General features: G+C 45.9%; 1 protein-coding gene across 1 annotated transcript in view; it reads left to right on the top strand.

Annotated features, from left to right (window-relative positions):
• The window catches only part of fat2 (FAT atypical cadherin 2), a 54,060-nt gene extending 36,511 nt beyond the window's left edge, over window positions 1–17,549 (top strand). Inside the window, exons 18-24 of the mRNA XM_048232166.1 lie at window positions 1,782–1,979; window positions 2,666–3,500; window positions 4,749–4,903; window positions 11,611–12,118; window positions 13,750–13,903; window positions 15,226–15,773; window positions 17,071–17,549. Of these exons, the coding sequence (XP_048088123.1) occupies window positions 1,782–1,979; window positions 2,666–3,500; window positions 4,749–4,903; window positions 11,611–12,118; window positions 13,750–13,903; window positions 15,226–15,773; window positions 17,071–17,549 (2,877 nt within the window). The remainder of the gene's footprint in view (window positions 1–1,781; window positions 1,980–2,665; window positions 3,501–4,748; window positions 4,904–11,610; window positions 12,119–13,749; window positions 13,904–15,225; window positions 15,774–17,070) is intronic.
• The last annotated feature ends 3,698 nt before the right edge of the window (window positions 17,550–21,247 follow it).

Here is a 21,247-nt window from a genome sequence, read left to right as displayed (position 1 = left end):
CTTTACCCCCCCTCTCCCCCTACCTTGCGTCAATCCCCTTTCACCCTGATACCTCACCCCACTTCGGTCCCTTTGTTCTACACAGATTTGATCTGTCTTCTAACGGCACCTGTCATACCTCAGTGCTTGTTGCTCAGTGTGTGTGTGTGTATGCACTTGTGTTCTAAGTAACAACCATGCCATGCTACCTCCACTTACATTGTTACTGTCACACCCTCAATTGACCGTGGGTAATACATCCATGGACCAGTTCCATGGGTAATACATCCATGGACCAGTTCCAGTTCCAACTAATTTATCTAGTCTCTGGTCAGTATGTGTGTGTGTGTGTGTGTGTGTGTGTGTGTGTGTGTGTGTGTGTGTGCAAGGGTGTGTGCTTGCAAGGCGTATGCAGGTGCATGCGTCAAGGCGTCGCGGCAGGTGTGCCGACACGGGTGTGAGGGTGCCGATACAAATCCATTTCCATTAGCTGTTGCTGAGGCTCACACTAAGACTCTGTTCTCCTTTGCCTGTAGTTTGTGTTCAAGCTACTACTTAGCCGATACTTTTCCTCAGCCTAAACAATAAATGAAGTCAGATACCTAAGCCACAGCGAGGGGATGAAAAGCATTATATTGTCATAGTAAAAAAGCAGTCTATTAATCTTGGTATTGGAGAAAATGACACTTCATCACATCTTCACATCTTCACAAGATCATTCACATCTTACAGTAAATGGATCCTCATTGAGTACAGGCTGTGATTTGTTACAGGTTGATGCAAACACACAGAAGTCTCTGTGACATAAAACAATGACATTGAATGATATTGTGTAGACCCATAGTCACACTCAGGGCCTGATTTACTAAGAACCCAAAAGAGCACTAAATTGCATGTGCATGCTGACATATTGTATGTTTAGTTAGGGAATGTTTTGTGGGTGATCAACTAAAATAAACAACTAAACAACCTGACTGCAATCGCAAAAGGACATTTCTAAAACGGATAGTTCCGGTCCTTGTTTATGATTGGCTGAATCGTGTTTGATGGCGTTGTAAAATTTGGCACAAACGTACACCTTGACTACATTTCGTTCTATTCTATTACTGCGCTACCACAACTTGATACAAAAGAGAGTAGCTGCATCTCAACGTTGCTTCGCAACCATTCTGACTGAGGAAATATACTTTTTGGCGGAAGAATATTTATCTATGAATAACTCATTACATTTCTCATTGCTGTGGCTTTATTTTATGAAATCTTGCCAGATATATGTAGTAACTGTTTTAGAAAAGCAATAAGCCACTAAGCCAATAAGTCCATAGGTGTGGTGGTGGGGGGCTCTCGGGGCTTATTGCTTAATTAATCCGATGGAATTAGAGGTGGAGGAAACAAGCAATTTGTTGCGCAGCAGAGGAGTCTGAATATTACTGCTGAGTAGTGAATGCTGTGAATGTTTAGTTCTGTTTGATGACAAATAGGTGTCAATAAATTAATAGTTAATTGTGTGTGTTTTTTTTTTTTTGCATTATGAAGATTATTGTATAAAAAGAAATAAATGCATACCCCAAACCAAATTTCACCACAACATTTGTAACGATACCTTTGGAGACATTAAAGACCTGCATACTCAGTGTTTTATGGGGAAAGTTGCCTTCTATATGCGTGAGAACAAGTTGCGTACACACACACACACACACACACATTCACACTCTTACACACACACACACACTCATGGACACACACCTTCACACACACACACTCACGGACACCCCTATATGTGTGTGTGTGTGTTTCCATAGGAGGGAGAGCCGACAGGCAGCAGTGTGTTGCAGCTGGTGGTCACAGACAAGGACACGCCCAAGAACGGACCACCCTTCTCTTTCCACATTGTGTCCGGTAACGAGGACCGACGCTTCCATGTGGACCAGGGCGGCCTGCTGTCGCTGGCCGGACCCCTGAAGAGTAAGTCCAAGGCCCACCACCTGCTCAAAGTGCAGGTAAGACAGCATGAGAACATGGCCATAAGTGAGAGGAAGACAAACATATTAAGAAAGAGAAAGAAAAGTCAGATAAAACCTTTTTTTTTTTTTTATAATTATCAATAAACGTATCAATAAACCAGCTTGCATGACCAGCTAGATACAGTACAAGCCATTTATAGTCATTAGTCGTTGGGAAGTAGCTACGAGAACAAAAAGAGTTATCGTTTAAAAGATGTACATGTCTGATGTGGTTTTTGTTTGACAAATGTGTGGGTACAACACTGGTACTCTGAAATGTTTACTTTCTACAGTGCACCGCAATTTACGAAAAGTGCCAGTTTAATTGCGAGTTTGTGTTTGAAAACATAGTTTATGGAGAGTAGCATGCTATTTAATGCACCATGTCTCCCTGCAGTCAACACCCAGCAGATTTAGTGCTTATAATGTGTAGGGAAGTGTGTTTGGAGAGATGCATCTGAATCACATTTGCATAAAGAATAGGAGCTAATATGAATAATTCATTAGAGTACAAAACTTTGCATATGTTTTGATAGATGTAGGGCCTTCATTTGAATGCTGGGCTAAGTGCAAAGTCAGTCTATGAGCAAAGTTCTTGTGTGTGTTTGTGTGTGTGTGTGTTTATTTGTGTGTGTGTATGATTGACAGATTCACTCATGCTTTGTGTTTGCGTGTCTCCCCAGGTGACGGACAGCGGTCACCCTCCTCTCTCCTCCATCTGCGTGGTGAAGATCAACGTGACGGAGCAGAGCCGGTACCCTCCGGTGGTGTCCCCTCTGGAGGTCTTCATCACCACCACGCCCGGGGCCCCCTTCTCCGCCCGCGTCGTCGGCAAGCTCCACGCCTCTGACCAGGACCTGCACGATGTCCTGACTTTCCAGATGGTGTCCGAGTCGCCCGCTGCTGCTGGCGGCACCCCTCGTTTCTCCGTGGACCAGTCGGATGGGCGCGTGGTGGCCGAGCAGGACCTGGCGCCCGGTGCCTACTCGCTCAACGTCAGCGTGTCCGATGGGACCTTTGCGGCGACAGCGATGGTGCGTGTGCACGTGTGGGCGGCCAGGCAGCGCATGCTGGACCGCGGCTTCGGGCTTCGCCTCGCCGGCCTCTCGCCCGAGGAGTTCCTGGGCGACCACTGGCGGGGCCTCCAGAGGAGCCTGAGCGCGGCGCTCGGCCTCCCCCGGCACGAGCTGCACATCGCCAGCCTGCAGCAGGAGCCCAACTCCCTGGTGCTGGACGTGCTGCTGCTGTGGCGGCCTCAAGGGGGCGCCGGCGGACGAGACACAGGAGAAGGGGTGGTGTCGAGCCAGCGTCTGGCGGGGGCGGTGGCCAATGCCGAGGAGGGACTGGGCCTGAGTGTACTGCGGCTGCACCACGACGGCTGCCTGGAGCCCGGGTGCCCGCCGCGTGGCTGCCGGAGCTCGGTGCTCATGAGCGAGGAGAGAGTCACCCACTATGCCACGGCCAGGGTGGGCTTCATCACACCACAGCACCGCTGGGAGAGCGTCTGCTCCTGCAACGGTAAGCCATCACCCACACTCTGCCTTTATGTCTGTCTACTACATCTGTCTGACTGTCTGTCCCTCCAAGGGTTCTGAAAAAACACTTCACTTCAACAATTATATATAATCTATCTATCTTTCTTAGCAATATGTCTGTCTTTGTATCCATCCATCCATTTATCTTCAGTATATATTGTACTTTAATGTCCACCAATCCACCCATCTGTTATCTAAATTCACTAGGGAAGTAGTGTAGCCTACCTCTCCTCCCCAATACCCCAGGTGCATATTACCAGGTGCATATTATTAACCCAGCTGTGTGTGTGTGTGTGTGTGTGTGTGTGTGTGTGTGTGTGTGTGTGTGTGTGATTGTATGAGTGTATGAGAGAGTGAGGTGAAACTGACACAGATTGGCAATTTTATTGTAATTTATTTCACACGGTTTAATCGTGGTACCACTAGGACATCTCCCAGGTTCATTTGACTAACTCTGATTCAGATCCTCCATTTCCTCCCCTCGTCTGCACATCCTCTACCTGGGAATGTGTCTGCTCCGCCTGAAGGGATTAGAGAAGGATGAGCCTGGTGCCAGTAGGAATAATTATCTCCTTTTTCTGTAATGTCGGCCTTCCTGTTGGCACTGGCAGACGCTACAGTTAGTCACCGTGTCCCAAGACCCCTAGCACCCCGTGAGTTATCACACTGTTTTGACTAGTCTGACCGGCATAGGCCTCAGAGGAACACAAGCATGAAAGTATGCTGAACGCCATCATGCCAAATCCCCTGCCAAGGAATGCTCTCTCTCTCACTCTCTCTCTCTCTCCTCTCTCTCTCTCTCTCGGGCTTCCAAATGCATATTGGCGATGGAGAAATCTGGACATCGATGCCGAGGAATTGGGTTAATCCCTATCTGTTGTATCACCACAGTATGATGATCCACAGGTATTGCTATCGCATATGATTTGGCAAAGGGAGCGTAACCGCAAGCCCAAATGCATTCTGACTGATCCTCAGCAGTGGGCGTGAGAAAAATTAAACAGAGGCGGGCAGCGGCTGTGCGATTTGGAACAAACACCGCTCACCTCGGAGGATTTCATGTAACCATTTCCCAAACAATAAAGGGGCCCAGCTGTGGCACAACAAAAGGCTTTGGCAAAGGCCGCAGCGGCAGCTGTGGTGCGTTTGGCAAGCGCCCGGTGTTGTCAGAAGGGAAAATTAGTGTAATGTGGGTTTTTGAAGAGGTGCTTTTTTATCTCTGCCTTTTCAGACTCGGCGATTCAGTTTGACGGCCACGGCTACCTGAAGTACCTTTATCGAGCCGACGAGCAGGTGCAACACTTTCACCTGTCGCTCCAAATCAAGACGTTCCAGAAACAAGCTGTTATCATGGCCACTAATGGAACGGACTGGGGAACCCTAAAGGTAGGCTAAGGTCTCACCCGCTCTCATGTCTCATGTCAACACTCTAGTTGTGAAGGTCAAAAGTCGTAGAAAATACACACAGGATGCACACAGGACCGTGGAATCTACACAAAAAGGGAAAGGTTCTTCGGTATCAGAGAAATTCTATATGTAATAACGGTGTCATGTCATATAATTGTTTTGCGATAATTCATAACATAATTATATACGTTTTCCCAACTCAAAGAATGTGCATGTATATCATACAAATTGTGTGGTATGCATATACAAATGCATATAAAATGGTCCTCAGACTCCAGACTGCGCCCTTCAGGTCAGTCCTCATTTCTGCAATACATCACTAAGGCCACACATCACATAGGTGAGGTTTGAACGACCTTTCAAGTTTGAAGTCATTTTTCTTTATTTGAATACCGCTGAAAGTATTTGCTGTGCGAGTTAATCAGAATGTGTGCATTCCGATGGGGATTTTTGGAGAGCAAAGGATACTGATTTGATATCGCTGCTTCAGTAAACCCCTGGCAGTATCTGTGCATCTTCATGCCTTTGCTTGCTGGTAGCCTTGTTATGACGACTGATTGGGTTTCTCACTATGTGGTTTCTGTTGTGTACTGAGGAGTGAGATAGGTGACATTTCATATGTCCATGCATATGTGTCTGTGTCTACAAGTCTCTGTGTGTGTGTGTGTGTGTGTGTGTGTGTGTGTGTGTGTGTGTGTGTTTGTGTGTTTTATCATCTCTTACCCTCATCATACTTTCAGAGCGTATAGGAAGGCAGGAATTCAGCTTAGTTAGAGTACGGCTGAGCGGCTCAGCAGCGGGGCTGTGTAAGAGAATCGCGATCTCATTGTGAGTTATGAGACAGATAAAGAATACACCCGTCAAGACTTGATAAAACAGCCATCCGGCACATCAAATGCCTGCCACACGATTTCCCACAAGCCTGCTTATTTATGCATCATAGTAGAATATTCCATATAAGTGGCTCAAAACCATTTCTTTCCCTTTCTCTCATTCTCTCTCTGACTCCCTCTCTTTCCTTGCTCCTTTATCTCCTGGGTATTGAGTGCTGGCACACCAGTTCATTTCATTGTCATGGAGGCGCTTCAAAAGGAATGGCTAAACATGGTCATCCAAGAATCCACCAGCATACAATATCATACGTGCTACATATATGCACACTTGGTACACATGCACGCACATACAAGCACATGCACACACACACACTGACACACAGACACACACACACACACACACACACACACACACACACACACACACACACACACACACACACACACACACACACACACACACACACATACACAGACATTTTGCACACACCTACACACACACACACACACTCACACACACACACACTTTGACACGAAACATGACAGGATTTATGTCCCTGTCCCACGTCTCCTGCTCCACGGCACCTTTAACAAATGAACACCAGCCTCTGTGAGATCTCATCAATATTCAGACTTAACACAAAAGCTCCGCTCATCTGCTTGGAAAACTTGTAGAATTACAATCACACCCGACTCCCCTGTGTGCTGCCGACTTTTTCCTTTTTTTCCCTCTTTTCCCTAGTAAAGTAATTACCCTTCAAATGGAAATGGTTTCCTTTCGGACAAAACCACCCCAGACAAGCAAGACAGAAGAAAAGGTGACTTGTCAGTTAACCAGCACAGGCATTTATGAAAAGTGACAGCCAGGATCTAACATTATTAAGGGGGAACAAGATCTGCATTGAGATAGAAACAGTTAAAAAAGATACCCTTTTAGATGCAGTTGTCTGGGGCTGGTGCATTGATTGTGGTAATTAGGTTTTCTGTCATGGGTGGACCTAATTCACATTGGGTCGTTGTGGAGCCTTGTGTGTTTGATGTCCGCTTTGACAGGACAGGAGAGGCACCAGGGTTGGGTTAGATTACTTTGAAATGTAATCCATTACTAACTACAAATTACATGGCAATTTTTGTAATCAGTAACGTAATCAGTTGGATTACCAAAAACATGTAACGTAATCTGATTACTTTAGGATTACTTTTAGATGACTTCAATAAATATGCCCATCAAGTAAAAGACACCACCACAGAATTGATGAAAGAATTCTCATTCTATTTTCCTCCACTCTTCTCCAAACATGCACAACTCAGCTTAACCTTTATAAGAGCACACCTGGACAAAGAATTTAGCTTTCGCTGGATTTTTTTGACCCAGGGACATGGCCTGAGATTGGCATAAAAAAGGGAAGCCTTAAACCCAAATGACACCATGTCCATTTCAATTGTGGGGGTGAGAAAATTATTATTTTGGGATGTTTTTCAACCAGGGGGACCTGGTGACTTTCTCAAAGTAAACAGTAACACTAAAACAAGAGGCTAGGAGGAAAAGATCAGGCAGTGTGCCGAGAGACCTGCCCCAATATGTAAGTTAGTAAGTAAGTATATCTTTTGATCCCGTGAGGGACATTTGGTCTCTGCATTTATCCCAATCCGTGAATTAGTGAAGTCGAACCGGCAAGCCCAAAGGCCGAAGCCCTAACCAGTAGGCCATGGCTGCCCCAAAAGGTAGCATTTGAACATTAAACCACACAATGATCCAAAACATATAGCCAAACAAGGCAAGAAATGGTTAACAGAGAACAATATCAACATTTTAGAGCGGACCTCAATCCATCAAAAAAGTGAGCACAAGGCCAAAGTGATGGCAAATGTTCCTGCCTCAAAACCCAGATTGCTGCTAAAAAGGTGCAGTCTACAATCATTGTGGAGACATGAAGAGGCTTAGTGGGTATTATATGGACCATTTTGAGAGCGGGAAATAAAGATGTTTCCAGTGATTGTAAAAAGGGTATGAATAATTTTGAACACGCAATGTTTAATAAAAATGTTAAAAAAAGATAAAAACACTTTTTTTTTATTCCATGTTTTTACCACATTGTCTTGCAACCTTTTGGCATGTGCAAGTGTCATTTTAATTGAGAACAAACATATTGGTCAAGAGAAAACCAATATTTGCCAGGGTTATGAATAATTTTGTTCCTAACTATATCTTAAAAAAGTCTAAAAAGTGAACATCCGAATGAACTGCTTGTCAAATTAAAAGATAGCTAGGCTATCCTAAAAAAGTTGCATTATTTGCATGATAAAATGTAATCAGGCAATCCCCAACAATGTAACTGTAATCTGATTACATAATCTTTTTATTGTAATCTGGGCTGATTATAGTTACTTGATTTTTGTAATCTGATTACGTAATCCAGATTACATGTAATCCGTTACTACCCAACCCTGAGAGGCACCTATAGAGTGTTCCTCTTCCTCTTTGTCTTCCTCTTCCTCTCCCGTTCGGTCTGTCTCGTGTTTTTTGTGAAGCGTCAGCTGAACAGAGGATTTCCAGTAACTGCAGATAATGAGGATCTTTAATCATGCCCAAAGTGGGAGTCAACACACACACATACACACATACACTGACAAGAATTTACATGCATGCACACTAGCATGCACAGTCACACAAACACATTGAGCTTTGAAAAGCTGGACACGTACAGTACACACACGAGACAAATCAAAATAACACTCATGATTTATCATACTCCGTCAGATGCCAGTGGGAAGCTCAAGACAATGCAACAGTGAGAAATCCCATATCGTCAGCACACAAGCATATGCAATGCCAAATAAGTGCAGGTCGGGGTGCATGCTGCCTGCCCGTATCGAAGCCGAGAGTCCCATACCCCAACTGGACCGCCTCTTAGGGCCCCTGTAAAGACTCCTGGAGCAATTAGACCCTCTTGTGATAGGAGTAGATTAATAATGGATGCCCTGTACATCTCTAATGCTTTGCTAATTTGAAAAAAAAAAAACCCACACGCACAAGTCATGGCATGCAGTTTTAATGAGGAGAGGGAGGGAGGCAGTCAATGCTGGGGGCATAAATATATTATCTGCTAGAACTAGCTGATGGGGCATAATAACAGAGCCTATGCAAACACTACAGGGCCTTTTCAAACACAGTGACCTTGTATTCCTGAGTAGGGGTGATTGTTTTTTTGATGGTGTTTTATGCCCCCAACATCTTCCAGGCAGCGCTGCCACCGCTGACTTAAAGGCACCTAATCCTAAACCTAATCCCAAACCTAACCTTAACCCATGCCTAACCCTAGTGCCTTCCAGGCAGAGCTGCCTTGAAGACAACGTTGGGGGCATAAAACACCAAGAAGCGTGATGGTGAACACGCATCGGCCTCTCGGGGTAGCAGTGCCGTTATCCACTCACCGAACTGCCAGGGGCCATTTCACATCTCCCACGTGAAAGGAGTGTGCGTGCTGGGCCTTTGTCTTCTTTCTTTGCTTAAGATTATTGATGAAGGTGTTCTTCAGCCTTGGGTGAAATGTGTTAGGGCAGTTTGCTTGCCAAATGCTATTAGAGCTCTATGGGTTTTGGCAGTGAGATCTGCTGAACTGAATGTAATGCTATATTACATGCATAGTCTCTCTCACAGAAAGCTCATGATGACCATGCAAGGTGTGCAGTCAAATTTCCTTTCTGCTGCAAATGCAGATATTCAGATACAGATATCAGATATAAAAATTAATCGTAATGCTCGTTGATTCATCGATGTCCTTGTATGGGTCATCTCAACACATAGTACTTCTCTACCTGATATGCATACCAAAGAGTGTGAAGATTTGAGACATTTTGCTTTCATGATTCAGTACACTGCCATTGCCTGTTAGTAAAATCTACACAGAGGCAATATATGTGCATGAGGCATCTACTAGTGTTTCAACTATAGAAATAACTAGATGTACCGCAGAGCGGTACAAAATATGGCCACCGCCCAGTCCAGCACATTTTTTCCACAAAAATAAGTCACGCTGAAAGGCATATATGATTCTAACTGTCTCACTGATTTGCATTATGCACACTCAATTCTCATGGTATCTGCTAGACAACAAGTACCAAAACATGATTAGTTACATAGATTTCACATATAAAATACATTTTATACAACCCCATCCCCATCTTGCCTGTTCATAATTCTGAGAAATTCTTGAATTGTGTGCATGTGTGCGTGTACATGTTTATGTTTATGTGTGTATGTGTGTGTGTTTGTGTGTGTGTGTGTGTGTGTGTGTGCCTGTGTATGTGCCTGTGTGTGTGTGTATGTGCATGCATGCGCACATACAGTATGTCTACTGTGTGAGTATGTGTCATACGTATTTATTGCATGGCCCCCCATGAACGAAAGTCCACGAAACTTCATCGTCATATATTTCATTTCCATTTATCACAGAGTTCCCAAAATCACATATAAGGTGTGTTAGAGTGTCTAGTTTCGTAATTTAAAAAAAGCTAAAAACGTAATATTACGTTTTTGGCACTCAACGCGTGGGAAGGAAAAACGTAATATTAAGTTTTTGGCACTCAATGAGTTAACTAGGTGGTGCTATACATGAAATGAGTGGTTATGGAATGGGTTGACATGGCCCCTTAAGATCAACAAACAAAAAAAGGTGGTCCTCCTAAACCCTACGGTTCTCAGGATATTCACAGAAAACTGTGTCTACAAAAAACAATGGTTCCATGCTATCCATGTGGGGCTACATGCCCACTAAGTTTCGTGTACCCCGGTCTTTCAGTGTCCCGGGAATCCTTGACGGAAAATTTGCCATGCGAAAAAGAAAGAAAAAAAACGTAGTTAGAGTACGCTGCGCGGCGGTCATAATAAAATCAGTGGTACTTTGTGTGTAGTTGGCATCTGAAGCACACATTTAACCCTTAAAGCTGTAGGTTTTTGAACATTCTAAGTTCCGCAACAATTGAAGGTTCTAAAATTCTATGTTGAATTCAATGAACCCAGATATTCTTTAGAACGTTCATTTCTCAACATTCCCATCACACCGGTGTGACGGTACTCCTTTAAGGGTTAATAGACTCATTCTGTCTCATGTCAATCAAGGCAAGGCAAGGCAATTTATTTATATAGCACATTTCATACCAATGGCAACCCAACGTGCTTTTGCACATATAAAATGAAGATTAAATAAATAAATAAATAAATAAATAAATAAATAAATAAATAAATAAATACATAAATAAATGAAACGTATTACATAAGGGAGGGTTCGAAGGAATGTAACAATGTAGAGGTCTACAAGATAAGTGGGCCCCCTCCCATTTAGTGATTTAAAAACAAGGAGCAGTACTTCTTTGACTGACTGGGAGCCAGTGTAAAGTTCTGAGTAGGGGTGTGATGTTGTCTGACCTCTTGGCTTTCATAAGGACCCTTGCAGCTGCATTCTGGATCAGCTGAATCATCTATCTTTAAACATGGGGTGCACATATCAAAAAAGAATGACTTACGTCTCGAGGGTGTTTTTTTTTCTGTGCTCCCCATATTTCTGGATCTCAATGTTTCATTATTGATGCGGGTCCCGACATTGATACATTTTTGTCACATCTTATCTGTACTTGATGTATGATTGGTAAAATATATCCCTTCACCATGCCACTCATAATCCATCATGTTCTCTACCAGAGATATCATTAACATCAAACCCAACTGAAGTCTCTCAGAGGACCTGTTACAAATGTGCACGTCATGACCGCATGATGAGTGCTTTTCTAAACTCCTTTTTTAATAAAAAATGGACCTGAAACTAAAGCTTCCCTCTTCTCCATCTGCTTTAGCTCAAGGATGGAGAGCTGCACTTCCAGCACAGCTGTGGCAACCAGCTCCCCGGCACCCTCCACGTACGCGGGCACCTTGTGTCTGACGGCCGCTGGCACCGTGTCCGCCTAGAGGTCAACGGCACGTCCCTCAGCCTGGACGTTGACGGCCATGGTGTTGGGCGCGGCTCGCCCGTCCGCGCGACGCTGGCGGAGCCCTGCCGGCTGGTCCGTCCCCGCGGCGCCCTGCTCTTCGCCACCGGTGCCACCGGCGCCGCGTCCCAGCTGGAGCGGCTGCGCGAGCGCACGCCGTCGCTGCCGCCGGCCGGGGGCCTCCGGGGCTGCCTGGAGGGCGTGGAGGTCAACGGTCAGGCCGTGAGCACGGCCGAGGCCCAGCTGGGGCGCGCCGCGTCGTCCGGCCCCGGGGGCAGCCGCGTGTTCGGGATCTTCCAGTGCTGCACGGCGGAGGGCGGCTGCGCCAGCCAACCCTGTCAGAACGGAGGCACCTGCGAGGAGGACGAGAGTGGAGGTGGGTGAGAGCGCTTTGAAACCACCGCAGCTTGAGTCCGCCTCTTTTCTCAGCACTCAGCTGTTTGAATGCATAATGATCATGGCCATTATGATTCATCATGTTTTCCCATTGACTAACAACAACAGAGAGGGAGACTTTCTTTACTTTCAAGCACAAATAGTTGAAATAGTTGAAAATCAATCGTAAAAAGTAACATAAAGGAGTAATCCAGCATTATTAGTAAAAAAAACATTCAATTAAACGTGCGCTGACTAAAATGAAACGGATGCTGCCCTGAATATACCAGCAGATCCAAGTGAAGCGGTCCTTTGTAGTGCTCTTACCTTAAACCCCAATATAAAAATCAGTCATATAAATGGCATTGACAGTCTGTACGGGCAGCTGCATGGGAAAGATAAAACTTTGTGAAATGTCACAGTGGGATATCGGGGCTCGGTCTGTTTGCGTGCTTTTCCTTGGGGAAGGTAACCATGACGGCGGGCAGGAAGCAGGTAGCTTTTCTCTGTCAATATGATAATGGATGATAGGGAAGAACACATGGCAACAAAGCCCCCAGGCTTGTGGATAAGCTTCAGCGTTATTTGGACTCTTATCATTTTCTCCCTTTTCATCTGCAGGGAAGTAGTCATTACCATTGTCGTTTGGCACAATGCCATGTGATTTGTAGGATTGTGGCTTCAGTCAGAGAGACGAGAGAACGCCGTGTGTGTGTGTGTGTGTGTGTGTGTGTGTGTGTGTGTGTGGGTGGGTGGTTTCTAAAGCGGCCAGCCTCCGCATAAACGACTGCGAGATGAGGGAGATGAAAGTGTGACAGGCGTATGTCACTTCGTAAAATACACACCGACTGCAATGAAAGGATAGAAACCAGCTTGTCAAAGCTATGATTAAAATAGCCAAAGAACAGTGATTTTCAGAGCCGCAACTATTGTGTCTCTGAATGAGTGAGAGTTTGTTCAGGACACAACAAGAGGATTTTAATTAAGGCAATTTATCCAATTTCAGTAAGGATCAATAGCCTCATTATTAACAAACTTTTAATTGTTTTTTTTTTGTTTGTTTTTTCGCCTGCCAATGCCGATAATAGCTATAATAAATAGGTTCATTCCAAGTTAAGCATGGCAAGTTTACTCATAATGAACTTATAGTTCCGGCGCAGACTTTTTTCCTGAAAGTAACACCATCACTAAGTAACTTACCATGTGACTTTTTAAGCATGTTGTCATGTGCATGGATTCACATATTGACTCTGATGCTCATAATCACTTTTCAGTAGAGGCCAATAGTGATAGGATTTTAAAAGAAATCTTTACCTGTGACACCTATGAGGCATCGTAAACCGTGACGGCCTGTAGATGAACACTCTCAGATTAATGGCCTCTGCATATTCATGACCACTATGTAGAACATGTAGGACATCCAATGTACCACCACCTCTCCGGTCAGTTATCAGGTCAATTTCCTCTGCAGCTACCTCCACCTTCAGTCTCTTGGCGGCAGAGATAGTGTTAGTCATTCCTGACTGACCTATATGGTGTGTGTGTGTGTGTGTGTGTGTTTGTTTGTTTGTGTGTGTGTGTTTGTGTGTGCGTGTGTGTGTGTGTGTGTGTGTTTGTGTGTGTGTGTGACAGACGTGCGCTGCAGCTGTCCCGGCCGCTTCTTTGGCGTGAGCTGTGAGCTGGCAGACAACCCCTGCACCTCCCAGCCCTGCATCCACGGAGGACTGTGTGTGCCAAAGCCACAAGGTTACTTCTGCAACTGCACCCAGCACAGCGAGGGGAGCAGGTGAGGGATGCACACACACACACACACACACACACACATACACATACACATACCACACACACACACACCATACACACACACACACATACCACACACACACACACACCATACACACACACACACACACATACCATACACACACACACACACACACACACACACACACACACACACACATACCATACACACACACACACACACACACACACATACCATACACACACACACACACACACATACCATACACACACACACACACACACACATATACCATTAAAACACACACACACACACACACACATGCCATACACACACACACACACATATACCACACACACACACACACACAGATTACACACATACCATACACACACGCACACACACACACACACATACCAAACACACACACATCGCACACACATACCATGCATACATATACACACACACACACGCACACACACACACACACACACACACACCCCTACACACACACACACACACACACATACACACACACGCACATACACAAAAACACAAGCATTCAATCAAGGGCACTTCTATGCATTATATCCTAAGGTGCAGTTCCTTTACGTACTTTGACGTAGTTAATGTATGTTATCATCCGGAGAGAAGAAATACTCTTTTCTGATTGGCTGGTGGGGTGGCTATTAAATCTGAACCTATGAAGTAGATCTGGTAAAAAAGGTTTAATCACCATTCCATATCAATGCTTATGAATGGTACCTACAGTATAACTGCCATAGTAGGATGACGGTTGAGCCTGGAAGCAGGCTTCTCAACAATGGAATCAACTGTAAACAAGTTAACTGCACACACTATCGCTGTTATGGGGAGCCAAAGAAAGTTTTACAACAAACTAAGTACAAGTTTAAGAACAAACAAGTCAGCTTCTTTTTAAACGGAACTGCTTGTTTCCTTTGCGTGCTACAAAGGCATGGCTATTGCCTATTTGTGGCAACCGGGTGATAAGCGGGATAACGGCCGCCGAGGTGTCCTGCTATACGGAATTAATGGACTTGGGTGGAGGCAACTCCCCTCCGCTGCACGTCAGGGAGTTCTTTGCCTCTCACCCTCGTCCATTCATTCCGTATAACAGGACACCTCGGCGGCCGTTATCCCCTACCTAATGTATGTAATGCTATGATGAAAGTAATTGTTAGATACATCATGCCTTTAGACCAAATCCACTTACAGTAAGTTCTTGTATGTGTTACAATAGTATCGACTTGTCTGAAAATACTCTAAAAACAAAAAGCTCTAAATTTGCCTCTCGATTTGATCTCCCCTTTGTGAATGCTTAGGTGTCAGAACCTGCTGGACCCCTGTTCTCCCAACCCTTGCCCCAGTGGCTACGACTGCAAGCGGGCCGACCGGTCCTTCCACTGCGACCCGCTGCCCCAGTTGTCGCGCGGCATCACCTACCTGGAGATGGTGGAGATCGTGGCGGGAGTCATAGGCCTCCTCCTCCTGGTGGCAGCGTTCGTGTACCTGCGCAAGCGTTACGTGCGCCAGCGCAAGCACAAGCCCGTCTGCGTGCAGGACTCCAACGGCTACTTCCCGCCGCACCTCACCAAGAGCATGATGCTGGCGGCCGGCGGTGGCGGGGACGACTCGCCCCCCATGGAGATGAGCACTCTGATCGGCTCGCGGCCCGGCGACCTGGACCACAACACCCCCTTCCGCACGCTGAAGCAACACGGCCAGTCCCAGAGGGGCAGCCTCCTCAGCGCCAAGCCCCCGGCTCCCGTCGTGTGCCAGGTGGCACCTAACCTCCCACAGCCTGCGCCCCCTCCCTCCACCTCCGACAACGAGTCCATCGCCAAACACAACTGGGAGCTGGACTATGAAGGTGGGCACTGCTTCACCATTCATACATTGCCTACACTGATGCATAAATTGCAGACGTCCATGCACGGTTTCATGCAGATTGATGCTGTCCCTTCCTGGATGTATGGGTTGCTCTTGCTCTATCCTTGACTTGAGGATGCTGTTAGACTGAGAGGAAATAGTATGTGGACAAGGAAATCCTCTGAGATGGGAAAGTTATGACTACCTAAATAATCACAGAAACATGTGCCATGTTTATACTAGCAGTCCACCTTCTCTTCTGTCTTTCTCTGTCTCTCTACCTCTTTTTTCTTTATCTGTTACTCTCACTTCTCTCTCTCTCCCTCCCTCCTTCTTTAACTTTTTGTCTGACCTTGTCTCTTACTATTCCACTCGTCCCCTTGCACGCTCTCTCACTGTCTCACTGTCTGTTTCTCGCCTCACCGTATCTTTCACTCTTAGGCTAAAATACAGCCTCGTGCTGACAGCCCTGTCACATACCAAGCACAGCAACCTGCGCAGTTGACAAGAGTGGCACACACACACACACACACACACACACAAACACACACACGCACACGCACATGCACACGCACACGCACACACATTAAATGGAGTGAGTCTTGCTCTGCTAAAGAGTGTGCCTTCTGTCTGTGTGAGCCAGGTTGAGCAGCGTTGAGTTTTAAATGATGCATGGCGCAGCTGCGTCACTGTTTGTTCTGCCGGACCCACAGTAAATGAAGCGCTCGTTAACCTCTCAGGAGCCCACTCACACCGCACACAACAAACACAGAATGTTCCCCATGATCCGCAGTTTTCTCCGTGCGTGTGTGGTGCTGCTGCTGACGGAGCCACAGAAACAGGTCAAGAGTTTTATTAATGACCACCAAGGGCCACAGGCAGTTCTTCTTCAGGCACTTCACCACAACCTGTTCAGCTAAATTCTGCTGTGCACTTAAGAGACAACATCCACCTGGAAATATTCAACAGGAAAAAACCCCCATGTATGAGAGTGCTGTATGAGAGTACACAGTGTAGGAAACGGGGCCGATTAGCGTTTAGCTAGCGAGCGGTGGGGCTGTGTGTTGTGTGTATTAGTGGTTTTGCATGCGAGGGGTGTCTCGGCTTTGCTCAAGCAGTCCTGCTCCACTCAGCACATTCACGGGGCCTTTGATCAGCTGAATTAGGTGGGTCAGGCCCGAGAGAGGATCTGAGACAGCCGGCGCTTCATGGAGCCCTGCAGTGTTGGCTATGGTAATGACTCACGCTCTCTCTTTTTCTCTCTCTCTCTCTCTCTCTCTCTCTTTCCCCATCTGCAGTCTATCCAGCCGACCCAGATTACTTCGGACGGCCAGCGGTCCAGGAGTTCCCCCAGTTCGACATCGTGGAGAGCACCTACCCGGCGTCGACGTCCGGCGACTCGCGGCGCAACTCGCGCTTCGGCGGCTTCCCGTTCCCGCTGGAGAGGGTCGGCGGCATCGGAGGGGGATCGGACCGGCGCGCCCCTCTCCCGCCCTGCTACAGCAACCAGAACCTGGACGACTTCCTGGGCCCGGACGGGCAGCCGCTGCCCAGCGCCCAGTGCCCCAACGAGTACACGGCGGTCAGCTACTACCCGTCCCAGCACGCCCGCAGCATGGACAACGTGTCGGGCGGCGGGGGCAGCGCATACCAGCGCCTCAGCATGCGGCTCAGCGTGGCGCAGCCGTCCTACGCCTCCGACGGCCGGACCCCTCCGGCCATCAGCGCTCCTCCCGCCACGGCAGGCCAGCGCTTCCAGCCGCCAAGAACCCGCTAAACGCCGTCGCCGAGCTACGCCGCTCGACATGGTGGAGAGCGACTACGGCAGCTGCGAGGAGGTCATGTTCTGAAGGACATCACAGAGGTCACGTTTAGAGGTCCTTTGTCCAAACCTTTGCACCCAGAACGGCCTCCTAGTGGGCTAAATAGTACGCCAGTAATGTATTAAGTGCGTCCGCCACTTTGAATCTCCAGTTCAGCATCATCTCTAAATCCCTAGTGGAAGCAAGGCTCACTATCCCATGAGCTGCACAGTTTCCTGGAACTGCTCAAAAGTCTGCCAATTCCTTAGGAAGTAACATTATGCATAACACACTTGCTAGGCTGTTGACTGCAGTATGTGGTTTTGGATGCTGATTGTGCTATGAAATGTCCTGCCGTTTTTGTTTAAACTACTAGTCTGCACTGCACTGAGTATCCCAGGGGGAAGCAGCTCTTTGGTGGCTGAAAAACAGGCCTCAAAGCTGGGATCCCGCTGGAATTTCCTGGCAGACACTGTCCGAACCCTGAACAGTATTATTATCATTATTATAAAGTGTCTATTCGATTCACAGGCAGCAGCCAACTGAGCAGACTGCTTTGGCTGCTCTGTGTGAGCACAGCAGGATCACACAGAACTGGACAGCTGAGAGTAAAAGTCAGATCGCAGTGTTTGTTGAAAGTTTGTTTTATGCCACCTCTCCCACTGCGCTCCAGACTCCATCATTTCACCTCTCTACTCCACCCGAATTCCTGGAGTGTTCCCTCCCTCTCCGTCTCTCTCTCTCTCTCTCTTTTTTTCTTCCCTGACAGGATATCTTTGAGTGCTGTTTACAGTCTCTGCTTGTCCTCCCATATTCTGTCTCTCTCTCTCTCTCTCTCTCTCTCTCTCTCTCTCTCTCTCTCTCTCCTCTGCCTGCCTCTTTTCCTCCGTTGACACCCAACTGCAGAGCTGTCCAAAAAAAAAAAAAAAGCGGTGTTTTTGATGACGGCCGAGCGACCACCACATCCATCAAACGCCGTCGCTGCGGAAAGTACAGAGACACAGGAATTTGCAGAGCTGAGAGTGATGAGAGGCTGACGATCAAACCACCTTTCAGCAGTGTGTCACATTAACTTTCACAGAGCAACAGGAGGATGTGTGTGTGTGTGTGTGTGTGGGTCTGTGTATCTCCCCTGTGAGCCTTTTAAAAAGAAAAAGACAAAAAGAAAAGCGTCTCTGGAGGCTCCCTGTTCTGCTAGACAGCCATACCATACAAAAATTTCCCCCAATATTCAAAAAGAGCACTCCACATGCCCCAACGCTGCAGACCTATCTGTGCTAAGATAAGCTAGCTAAGTCGTTAAATTTCAGTCTGTGGGGGCGGGTCCCCCACTATAAGGAGAGGGCATGTACAGATGGGTCAGTCGAATGGAATGTTGTACATATGATTATGTTAATGTAAACATGCTTGCTGTCTGTCTGGTTGGTTGTGACAGAGAAAGAGCAGTATAGGGGGATATGTACCAAATGTGCTTGAAGTATTCATTTAACCCTTAAAGGTGTAGGTTTTTGAACATTCTAAGTTCCGCAACAATTGAAGGTTCTAAAATTCTATGTTGAATTCAATGAACCCAGATATTCTTTAGAATGTTAATTTCCCAACATTCCCGTCACACCGGTGTGACGGTACTCCTTTAAGGGTTTAAAAATGTTTGGAGTCTCTGATGCACTGATGTTAACCCACTCATGGGGAGGGAAATCTACTCCACTGAACTAAGCTGAACTGAGTTCCTTTCACTGAGCAAATTCACTGTTTAATATTTCAAGCAGTTAAGTTAGGTTAAGGTTGTATAAAGTCTGTTTAATGGTCTGTTTGTGCTTGTTCTAAAAAACAAGCCCTAATAAGACAGCGAGTTCTCTTTTTGCCAGATAGTAATCAGGTTGTCTGAGTGCAAATGTGAGGTGAGAGAACTATAACAGAATACAGCTAAACCCTTTCTAAATAAGAGACATGGAGAGGCTTGGTAGGTATTATAAGAACCATTTTGAGAGCTGTGATGGCAAATAAGGATGTTTCCAGTGATTGTTAAAAAAGGGTATGAATAATTTTGGACACACCATTTTTCATAAAAATGTTTTTTTTTGTTTTAAAGATGAAAAACACTTCTTTTTCTGATTCCATGTTTCTACCACATTGTCTAGCAACCTAGCAAACAACCAAAAGTAGTACAAGTACCGGTAGCCATTTTTCTTGACGTTTCCTTGACGTTTCAGTCAATTCACACACACACACACACAATTCAATGGGAGGGAAAGCTTTCTGACTCCGATATGCACGCACATTTTTCTTGTGACGTGAACCGTGAAGGGGTCAATACAGATTTCATTGCTTCTCAGCAATTGAGACAGTAGCATTTGTTTCATACATTTCCATATTGTTTACATTGGAAGTTGTGAGTGATTGCGAATTTCCTCTTTGATATGCTACATTTCAACAATGTGCTTTGTGATTAGTGGTCGTACAGTGAGCTATTGCATGCACTGATTCAAGTGAACAGCCCCCCTTCCCCCTTCTTCACATTCTAACTTCAATGATCTAGAGGTGCCATTGAGTTGACACTGAATCTGGCAGCACAGTGTTTGGATTCCACAACTGTCCCTGCTGTATAAAAATCACAGTTAGTGTACAGCGGTTGAAATGTTGAAGTGTTATCATGTCACTTCTGTGTAACGGGCAGCTCGTGATGGCTGGTTCGAAGCTGTGGTTAGACCACAATGTGTGTGTGTGTGTGTGTGTGTGTATTTGTCCTCTGTAGTGGAGAGTTGTGTCCTGTATGGGTGTATTATGTGTATGCGCTTAAGAAATGTGCCAGTCCAGTGAGTTCAAGAGAATGTATAAAATATACATATGCAAAGACTATATAAATAAATATATTTGATTGTGAAACCAAGTGGGAAAGTGTGGTGTTTTGAAGCAGTTTCTCTCTTTGAGAAAAGAGGTTTAATCAAAAGTGTCTGTGTTGTCATTTCTGTCCTGTGCATCGTGGCAGAACATCACTTTCTAAAGCTATGAATAAATGCTATCAGAAAGAGCAACTGGTCCATGCAGATTGCAATTCGTATTCCCGTCAGCTGTAGGAAGGACTAGAGGATGTCTGTGCAGAAGTCTGCTAAGATGTGATCTACTTGTGTTTTGTTTTATTCTGTCATAATTAAGCCCTCTCAACCAGGCTTCGTATCTAATCATGAGTCCTTCGAAGAGATGATGCTGTTATCATGGTGTGGAACTGATTAACATGTAGTTACAACACACTTGTCATCTCTCTGTTTCTCTATCCATCATTCTCTCTCTCTCTCTCTCTGTTGCTCTCTCACTCTCTCCCATTGCATGTCTGGCCTCATTATCACTGATTTTCACTTATCCTGGCACTCTCTCTTTCTCTCACTCTATCTCTCTCTTTTCTCTCTCTCTCTCTCTCTCTCTCACTCTCTCTTTCTCTTCCACTTTCTCTGTCTATATTTCACTCTCTCATTTTTGCTCTCTCAATGCCTTTGTTGTCTCATTATCAGTTTGATTGTCACTGTCTCTTCTTTTTTATCTGACTCTTGCTGCTCTATTTCCTCTTCTTCTTCTCTCTCTCTCTCTCTCTCTCTCTCTCTCTTTCTCTCTCTCGCTGCCTCACCCTGACTCTTGCCCGTTGACCCAGGCTGTTATGGTGAGGAATGGATATGAG

The sequence above is a fragment of the Alosa alosa genome, chromosome 21 (assembly GCF_017589495.1).
Source record: "Alosa alosa isolate M-15738 ecotype Scorff River chromosome 21, AALO_Geno_1.1, whole genome shotgun sequence".
Classification (NCBI taxonomy): Eukaryota; Metazoa; Chordata; class Actinopteri; order Clupeiformes; family Clupeidae; genus Alosa; species Alosa alosa.
This window is presented reverse-complemented; position numbering and strand designations above follow the sequence as displayed.